The sequence below is a fragment of the Thermomyces lanuginosus genome (genome assembly GCF_041956635.1).
Source record: "Thermomyces lanuginosus strain ATCC 200065 unplaced genomic scaffold VTN49scaffold_27, whole genome shotgun sequence".
NCBI classification, from domain to species: Eukaryota; Fungi; Ascomycota; class Eurotiomycetes; order Eurotiales; family Trichocomaceae; genus Thermomyces; species Thermomyces lanuginosus.
The window spans coordinates 1,946,775-1,956,611 of NW_027192361.1; the positions used below are offsets into that span (position 1 = coordinate 1,946,775).

Consider the following 9,837-nt stretch of genomic DNA (forward strand, 5'->3'; position numbering starts at 1 on the left):
TAGGCCAGTAAAAATGAGCTTATATTTCGCAAAATTGAGTAATACACCCCAGCGCTGAAGGAGCCTTGAGGAAAATATGGAATCGATCGACATAATAGTTGCCCAGATCATCGTTCGTACTCGTAGACCGCTGGGCTATTTTTCCATCTTACTCCTCGAGGCAAAGGCAGCGCCTGGGATGTCTGAGAGCCCATCTCAATCGAGAGAGAATAGCATTGCCCATCCCCCACAGTGACTGGAGTCTTGCCCAAACTCTGCACCCATTTTTCCCTCGAATTTTGTCCCGGTATGTAAGCTCCTGTTACTGCTTGCACCTCAGTTTCGCTCTTTCCACCAAAAAGATATGTTGTCAAGATACGACCCTGGGACGTTTTATTGAGGAATCGCCGTATTTTCCTTGGGCCAACTCGTCTCAGTAAGCCGAGTACCACCGTCGCCAATAGAATGATAGCGGCGACAAAGAGAACAGCCAAGGCCGGAACAGCGTACGCCCATTGATAACGAATTCGTCTCCGCATGAATGTGACGGGAGGGGTGTTCGATGATGGCCCTGTGAATTCGCCCGCAGCGGAACCCTGGACTCTCGCACCGTGCAGGCCTCTTGTTCCAATGACAGCATTAGACGCAAGATCGGTCCAAATCAAGTTCAGAATTTTCGGAGTTGTTTCTGCTTTGCTGGAAAGTTCCAGCATCTTTCGAAGAGTGGCAATGTCTCGTGGTCTCGTATAGTCGACGGCATTGATATCTCCAACTTGCGGCCCTCCAAAAAGGTTGATCATTTGTCGAACGTAGAAATCAGCTCCAGGGAGGTTCTGGTACAGTCTGCTGAAAACGATCCCCCCGTGGGGACCAATCTCGTATCCAGGAAGATAAAGAGATTCTTGCCTCAGTGTGTGCAAGCTAATGTTGCCCTGGTACGTATCTGATATCAGCCCCCAGAGGGGCCTTGCGTCTGCAAGCTTTTTGTCCGAACGCTCAATTCCCCAGAGAGGCTTAGACGACTCATTGGGATAAACTTTGTCCGCAATTTCAGTCACCTTCAAGGAGGACAAATTATCGGTCCCGTTGAACTTGAACGTCACCTTTTTGATTGTGGCCTTAACGACCATGGTGCACGAGTAGAGAGGTATTGTCCAGCGGCTGCCTAATTCGAAAGATATAGGCGATTTCCCATCGGTGCGACGCGCGACACCATACACCAACCCGCATGCTGCAGGCAAATCATCGACATTGTTATTGTCGTGGCCACTTTTACCGGAACACCTGGATGCTAATTCCCAATGTCAGTGGATGTAATAAAACAGCAACAAAGGGCGTCCTACCCGCCAAGGAGAAGTCGTTGAGGCTCACGTTAAAGGGATTTTTGAGCAGGGGCCATTGTCCAAAGTCCAAGCCATCCAAGTACTGTCCATATACGTAACTAATCCAAAATCGTCTGAGACCAATGCCAACATTAACATCGCGGCTGGTGTTATTCATGCTCGTCAACGGAAATTGCTTTCCCACGTGGGAGTTTAGGTAGCTGAATGACTGGAATCCATCCGGGTCACTAATATTTCGAACATTCGTCACGTTCAGATAAACCATGGACATGACATTATTTATCCAGGCAGCTTCATACGCTCTGTCCCAGAGGCGCGGATCATGCTGCGCATTGGCTGTACTGGCCGTAGGGCGAGTTAAATTCAGCATCGCGAATCCGCCACGGTCGGTTAGCATGAGATCGATGATATGATCGCGTCTTACAGGAGGAAATCCACGAATATGTTTGAAGTCAAATGTCAGGTTCGTATCAACACATTGAGATTCCGGCTCGATAAAGAGAAGATCCTCCGACCATGTGCTTCCATATTTACTCAACGGCGGTGCACTATGGTTGCGAAATCCGATCCCTCCGTTCTTCATGTCGACAACGAGACCCTCAACTGCAAGATAGTCGTCGGCCAGAAGGTTGCTCGACATCGTCTGAAAGTCATATCGCGGGTATGGTTTGCCATTGTCGTGCACAATGGCGTCCGGATCGTCATTAGTCACCTGCCACGAATAAGATCGCGCTTCTATGTCAAAGATACTAGACACGGAATCTTCCATATTCTTCAAGCCACTTTGAAATGTGTCGATCACGTATTCTGGCACATGAGAGTCGAGCCTGTGCACTACTGGGTAGTCACCGGTTTCATTGGAGAAGGTCGTCACATTACTGAACGAATTTGGACATGCGACTGGGTAGTCGGAAGCTCCGTCGTACGGGTAAGTGGAATAGCCGCAAATACGGCTCCACGGTAAGTTGACTCGTGGCCGCGTCCCATTCCCAAAATCCGACGGGTCTTTAATGTAGTGAAAAGAGACGCCCTGCGTTGGTTTGTCATCTTCAACGATGGACTCGTAGAGCCCGATTGGAGTGACAATAGCAGCAACCCACGTCAGTACGGCAAAGATCGTCTTCGTGCTTGTGACCAGTTCAATCTGTTTAGGAACGCCTTGAGTAGAAGCTGAATCGGCAGAAAGAAGAGTCGGCCATTGTGAAGCATGCAGGAAGCCGCCGATTACCGACCTTCGACCTTCTGTCAGTTCTACCGATGATCAACCAGACACCTGTCGCGTGAAAACGTAGCATACCACGACACAGCGGAGGCGGTGGTTGCGTGCGCTTGCTCCTCTTTAAGGATACCGAGAAGAATAATAGGCAACGCTAGAGGAATTGCGATTTGAACTAGCACATGGTACTTTCTCAGCTACTTCAAATACATGAACGGTGACACGTATAGACTTACCCACAGTGACGGCGGCGGCGATTAGACCTGAGACATCTGCAACATCGAGATCACCGAACAACATGATGGCGGCCGACCAAAAAGCAAAGAACTACAACCAGACTCGTAGTATTTATCAAGACTGTCAGAAAAGGAATTATCATCGCATCGTTCTCGTGGGTTTATGGGATGCAGAGGACATTGCGCCTCCACGACGGAATGAAGAGAGCCAGCCTCCTTGAAGAAGAGGAGCCCGAAAAGGGAGATTAGGGCACATAATATACCCCCAGCGGACTGGCATGAGATGGCAAGGATGTCACCCGTGGCTCAAGGCTAAATCCATTTCGGACTCTAGGACAAAGAATAGAGGCCATAAGGGCCGAACATAGTAGTATTTTCTGCTGCTAGTTGCACACCAAATGAACATGGGAACATGCACGATCCCTGCAAGTCCGGCGGCTACGGGACTTCAATGTTCAGATACTCGAGCCTTCAACAAGTAGCGTCACGCTCGTGCTGGCCCGGGCGATTCGCGCTTGACCAATCGGCTTTTCCCCATTCTCTAGCCTCCAATCATCTTCGCCGTTTGGCCGCAGCGACAGTTACGGAAGCATACGAGTAGTTAAGTCCTTAACTATCCGCCAAACTAGAAACTACGAAGACAGTGGCAGATGAAAGGCACTGTGCTCGCACTTAGCTCAAGAATATTCGACTCGACAAATCCAGTTGGAGTTAATTTGAGATATACTGGTCCATGAACACTCTCCTGAAGTGTGCTCTGATGAGACGGAGGCTTGGAGCAAGGCTTGGGTTTACCAACGGATGTATTTGCTGGACAATAGGTCAAACCCTATACACATACAAATGACTGCCACAAGCTATGCCACTCAGCAAAAAAGTACATGCATTTGATGGCGAGAGCGGGTCAGGGGTATTAATGATTAGTATTCAAACGGCCAAATGAAACATAATCAAGTCCAAAACAGAGAGGCATGTATAAACAGATATGTCGCAATGTACCCAATAGACATGACCTGAAAAATCCCTTTCACACAACTGCAAATGGATACAAGGTGATCGTGTCGGCGTGACTCGTGCGCTCGCAGCCCTTATTATCAACACCAAACATCTTGAGATGAGCTCGAGAAAACCACGCTAGGAAATATGTCGTCCCTATCCTCTGGAACCCACAGGTGACGTGACAAAACAACCATCGAGACTCAACCGCTGCATGCTGTACAAGTGGGAGAAAGTCCTCGCTGATCATCAACGAATGCAGACGTCAGGGCGGTGAGATAGCCAGACCATTCATCATCTTGGGAAGCGGCTTCCTTCGAGCAGTGTTGGCCGATTTGGATATGCGCGGCATGCCCTGAACCATCCGAGGCTCCTTCATGAATGCGTGATCCAGTTTGGCAGGCGCTAAACTGCGTCAGCTAATGGCCATTGACGGGCCGGTAACGAGCTAATGATTTGACTTACCTCTCTTGATGATCTCTGAGTAGTCATCCACCAACCCTTGCTGCGGCCGCGACTGGGCAAAAGACGTGGCCGCTGCAGACCGCCACAGATGGTTGGAGGTGTCGGACAGAAAATCAGTGGTCATACGCCCAGAGAACAGCGACGAACGCCCGCGATTGCGCTTCGACAGGATGATTTCGTCGAACAGAACGATCTTGGGATCTTTTGCGTTGGGTTTCGCCCGTTCGCGCTCGCTAATGAATTCGTTGAAACCTAGCAATGTCAGCTGGAAGAACCAACAAGAGGGAGATGTGCTTACATTGAGTGTGCTGCAAGTGAGCCATGTACTCCGCATGCTCTGCGGGTAGACTCCGCAAAAAGGCCTCGACGTTGAAATGATACGTCATGCCCTCCTTCTTTTGCTCCTTGCTGGCCGGCAGCAGGAACTTCTTGTACGTGTACAATAAGCTGGCAAAACAGCGCACAAACGCCGCGCGCACCTGCTCCGGGTGAAACGCCGCCGGGCATACAATGCAGATCATGGACGCGCATCGGCCGTGGACGATAGTCCTGCACCCCGTGCATTTGTACATCGCCTCGTCGGCCTTTTCGTCACAGATACTGCATGTCGACTTGTCTAAATGCGCCTGCCGTTGCAAGCAGTGCCCCTCGATCAAGGTGGTGCTATCCGTATGCGACACCGGCTGGGGCACGACCTGGGGCACGATCGTCGACGCCGCCACAGTGGACGCCGCATAAACCGAGGGGGCATAGGAGGATGTACCGCCGTAGTCGGTGCTGAACGTTGTCACGGATAGATTGGAGGCGTGGCCTAGGAAGGGTGTGCTTGGCCGTCGGGACATGCTCCGCAATTCCATACCGAACGACGAGCTGCGACGGGAGGACGCGTCAAAGTGACCGGACCGTTTCTCCCTCAAGGATGCCTGCAACGCCAAACCTGAGTCATTGCGCGAGATGGACGTGGTTGGGACGGGCGGCGGGGGAAAGTGCCCGCTCGACGGAGAGCTGGCGCTGGGCGACGGCGGTGAACCCGTTTTCGACGTCGAGCCCGTTCCAGGCCGCTCACTGCCGCGCGAGATGCCTCTCATCGGCCCTTGTTCATCCCTGGCATGCAGGAAAGCGTTGTAAATCGGCGTAGGCGGCGGCGGCACGCCGGGGTCGTTGCCAAAGGCTGACGAGTTCAGACTGACATACCGCGCCAAATGTGTCGGTTGGGCTTGAGCGTTGAAGATATGTGCGTGCTCAGATGGAAAAGAATCAAAGGGGAAGGACTCGATTGCGTAAGCGGGTGGCCCCGGCCGAACACCGAACCGGTGATGGTGAGGTGCTGCCAGCTGAAGAAGGGAAATCAGTTTCTTGCGCTGGTGGCGCGGCAGCGGGGTTGGCGGCACATCGCTCTCGATCTTGTCCTCATCTAGGTCAACCAACACGTAGTCTTCTGGCGGCAATTCGACCTTCTCATATCGCCTCTCGATCCCGACCAGGTAGGGACAGGGGGCATCCAGGGCCTGAATGAGCCGGGCGGGCAGCACGGGAATTAAGACTCCGGTCCAGTGGAATGGAAACAGAAGATCTGTGAGAGCCTTGATGGCCAGATACAGCATCGACGTGTGCGATGATATGAAGATGATCCGAGATTCAACTAGGGCATATTCAAACAGCACGACAATGTTGTTGATGGAAAGAGATCGGAAGAGAGCGTAGAGATCTGTGTTCCGAGACCCAGGAAGCTCATTATCTGCCTCCTTACGGGCAAAGAGCCTCAATTCCCGCACGGCCAACTCGACCTGCGTCTTGGAGGAGACGGGACTGAACGCTTCCGTACAAAGATTCACAACATAGCGCTCTAATGGCTGCCAGATGCCCACTGTCGGGGAACTCGCAGGCACCCGGAGCACGCCGCCGTTGGTCCTGGGCACGGCGACGGCTTTGAGCCATTCTTTCCAGAAGCTGGTCATGTTCGGATCTCGGCCTAAAATGCCATACGCGCGGGGGATCCAAAACCCGGTGTCGTCCGTCAGACCCTCAATCTTGGATGCCGCCCCATGTCGCACGGGCCGGAGGAGGTCAGCCATCAGTCCGATTTTCTCTTCTACGGCACTGATCTCGTCCTCTAATTTCTCTCGTTCTGGCGAACCTGACGGCACCGTGGGCAGCTTCGCAAGAAGTGCAGACAGCTTGGCCCGTTCTTCAGCCAATCGGCTTCCCAGGCTGGCAGCCAGTTCTCGTTCTTCGTCCGTCATGTTGTCCTTGCGCCACTCCTCACAACATTCTTCCAAGGCTTCCGCAGCCTTCTGGCCCAGCGGAATCCACAGGATCACACACATTCCATGCAGTTTGGTCCCGTCGGCAGCCGTCATGACAAAACCGTGCCACGTCGAGCGCGGCTTCTGGTCAGAAGATACAATGTTGATGTCATTTGGGAACGCAAACATGGGCACGTAGTCCGGAAACGTGCCCCGCTGCGATTGTTCCTCGGGAGGTGCGTTCTTCGGCGGGTATCGATCGAGCAGAACAGGCTCGAAGCGGCGCTTCAGGGGATGCATCGAAGGCGATGTCTCGAGGGGCTGTGGAGAGGGAATAACCGAGTTATAATTGCTGAGGCGCCGAGACGTTCGAACGGAGGCTGCAAAGATCATAGGTAGTTGGTCAGCGCTATGCACCCGCTGCATACAATCTTCTGTGCTTGTATCCGAGGGGGGAAAGCCACGAACCTTGCCGAGCGAGAGACGGTTGCCTTTTCATGCTGTTCATGTCACGGAAGGACATGTGGCGGCGCACACTTCCGATACCCGACTTCAACGGATTCGTCGAGGTCGGCCGTTGTTGCTCCTCCCCGGCAGGCTTCTGTGGCCGGGGACGTGGCCTGGGCCGGGGCTGCGTGATGGCGCCGGCGCTCAAATTGAGGTCGGACAGGAAATTCTCTCGCTCTGAGGCGAATTTCATCAACGCTTTGTCAAAATCAAAGTCGGAGCTGCCATTGGATATTTGCGACACGCGATTGGGGGAAGACGCTCCTCGGATGGTCATGCTGCTTCGATTACTGTTAGACTCCTTTGGTTCCGTGACACGAGTGTCCCCGGACACCCTCGAGAGGCGCTGCCATGAATTTCGAGCACCAGGCCGCTGATCGAGGGTCGTCGAGAGGGACTGCTCATCGGGCTCGGCATCCTCTGCAATGGTATCTGAGAGCGTCGGACCAGGGGCGCTCTGCCGATTAGCTTTGTATTCATCGCGGAGTTTGCGATAAGTATCCTCAATCTCCTTGCCGTCGACGCCAGCAATCCAGAAGAAATCGGCGAGGGGTGTGGTGGATTCGGGGGCCATGGTGGTAGCAGACCCAGGGGTAGGCATTTCTGGGCAGCTAAACGCGGGAATTCATCGCAACGACGGGGTGAAAGAGGAGGATCGAAGAGAGAAGGAGAAGATCAGCGGCGAGACATAATGGTGTCTTGTAGGTTCTATTTTTAATCAACCGTGGGATCAGTACTGAAGGGAGTTAGTCTGGAGATAACCTACTCACCTGGGTCCCTTAGGGGTCTTGGGGCACACGGTGGGCGAGGATGTTGGAGAGCGGGGAGATTATGGAGCAAAGGCGAATCTTTTTGCTCTCTAGGAAAAAATGGCAGAGAACGGGAACGAATACGGGGAGAAAAGCATCTTCAGGGACGGTCCAATCGGCGAACCTCTTCACGAATCACAGCGAGCAAGCAATGGCTCCTGAGTCTTGTTGTGTTGAATCATTTTCTTGACTCTAACTATCTAACCTAAAAGTTTATCGCTGGTTCCAGTGAAGGATGAATCGAATAATCAACTCAAAAGCCGGAAATAAAATCATTAATTGCTCAATGAATGTCTTCCTGCCCACAATAATACCTAATGGAACCGGCCCGTCCCCAGCCGTTTCCATTTATCCAATTCACATAGATTCAATTCATGATATTTCATCCAACCTGCAGAAAGAACCTTGGCCGGGCCAGCAATGGTAAATGAGTTGGCGGATTGTTCAGCCGGTAGTCTGTATTAATATGCAGGAACCAGGATGGAATTGATTGAGCAACGGCTGAATGATTTATCCGGCTGAGACATGCACAACTGACAAACTGGAAAGGAAGACCAGGCGATGTATTTGTCAAGTCCGGTCCGAAGAGGAACCGTCTTGTTGCCGAAATTCTCCCTGCACGTCGAAAAACGGCGACAAAAGGAACCGTTTGGGATGGGTGGGTGCATGCACACGTCCGCTTTGGGCAAGGGGCGGAGACTCGACTCACCTTCTGACGACAATCATCCAAAAGGGGTTGGCCGGATTGGGACTAGCACCAATGAACTTCCGATTCGGTTGCGGTTAGTGGTGAGCCATGGGCCAATCAAGTCCGTCGAAGTATCGATCCAAGTTGACCCCTTGGGACCCCTGAGGGCCCTGAACAGGATGTTGTGCGTCGTCATCAACTTCAACATCCACGATTCGGTGGTGATGATCCGCCCACGATGGGTTTAAAAAAATCTGTGTACGCGTAGTCCGGAACCTAGATAATTTTATCCAGCGCTTTGTCTTCAATTTCCCGTTTGTTGAGCAGCCCCTTCTGAGTACTTAGTATATAGTACCTACCGGGCACATGGTGTATATTGGTAATCCTTTCGTTATTCGATCAAGAACTCGACTAGCAGAACTTGATAGAGTGCCCAGGGTTGATATAGGTATGGCTTTCGATCTCTACTGCGTAGGCACATTCTAGTTCATAATGGCTTGAGGTTCCTTGGAGACCTGGGGTTACCAGCCCGAGGTTCAAATGTGGAAGAACTTGCTCAGGGTATTTGAACTGCTTTCGATCTCTTCTCTTGGGCTGATAGAGAATACATCATCTTTGCAATATTGTCTACTCCGTATCTATGGACATATTTCAGCTAGTTCTAAGCTTCTTCACATCAATTACTTGAACTTTGCAAGGTCACTACTCTAAAGCGAACTCTGTTCACGGTCTGATCTTCATCACTCGTATTTTCTGTCTTCGCAATGCTTCGATTTATGCTCCGCAGTGCTGACACACGGCACGAGTACTTCGCATACTTACGGTCGCTATATCACTTCCATCGCCGTACGTCGTACCCATTGACTGGAGTGCCCATGTTGCAATAAGAATATAGGTATGTACCCATGTTGGGTGCTTGCTGGCTTTGATGAAGCCGTCATCAAAAAATTGACTTGCACATGCCTCAGTAAACATCGGCGTTGATGATTAAAGTAAGTAACAAAACTGCCATATCTGAGAAATCAGAGCTACCTTTTCAGACCATGGAAAGCTACTATGTTGAGAGTCAGCAAATAATCCTTCCCTGTCAGACATAGACGCAGTCGCAAGTTGATCAAAGGGACGCAAATAGTTACTTCGCACAAAAACGACAATACCTGAGATTTTAAATACGGAAATGATTCTATGAGAGGGGAAAAAATAAGAAAGAAAGAAAGAAAAGAGCCAAAACCCATGCGATCTAATCGCGAGATTATAGCGTCGCTTATTGTTTCTAGATGCTTAAGGATGAAAGTCGTCGGAAATAGCAGGCTTGCAAAGCCGCGGTTACTCGCACGTGTTTTGGGCGCCTT

General features: G+C 51.4%; 3 protein-coding genes across 3 annotated transcripts; 1 reads left to right on the forward strand and 2 right to left on the reverse strand.

Annotated features, from left to right (window-relative positions):
* Positions 1 to 107: 107 nt before the first annotated feature.
* On the reverse strand, positions 108 to 2,838 carry VTN49DRAFT_2991 (uncharacterized protein; the record flags this gene model as incomplete). The annotated part of the gene is made up of 4 exons (XM_069410777.1): positions 108 to 1,270; positions 1,323 to 2,554; positions 2,620 to 2,713; positions 2,775 to 2,838. 4 exons carry the CDS (start codon positions 2,836 to 2,838, stop codon positions 108 to 110), a joined length of 2,553 nt encoding a protein of 850 aa, XP_069269549.1.
* Positions 2,839 to 4,035: 1,197 nt separating this feature from the next.
* VTN49DRAFT_2992 (uncharacterized protein) lies at positions 4,036 to 7,562 on the reverse strand (the record flags this gene model as incomplete). Its single annotated transcript, XM_069410778.1, has 4 exons — positions 4,036 to 4,175; positions 4,236 to 4,487; positions 4,534 to 6,861; positions 6,950 to 7,562. 4 exons carry the CDS (start codon positions 7,560 to 7,562, stop codon positions 4,036 to 4,038), a joined length of 3,333 nt encoding a protein of 1,110 aa, XP_069269550.1.
* A 796-nt stretch (positions 7,563 to 8,358) lies between these two features.
* Positions 8,359 to 8,733, forward strand: VTN49DRAFT_2993 (uncharacterized protein; the record flags this gene model as incomplete). Its single annotated transcript, XM_069410779.1, has 1 exon — positions 8,359 to 8,733. One exon carries the CDS (start codon positions 8,359 to 8,361, stop codon positions 8,731 to 8,733), a length of 375 nt encoding a protein of 124 aa, XP_069269551.1.
* Positions 8,734 to 9,837: the final 1,104 nt, after the last annotated feature.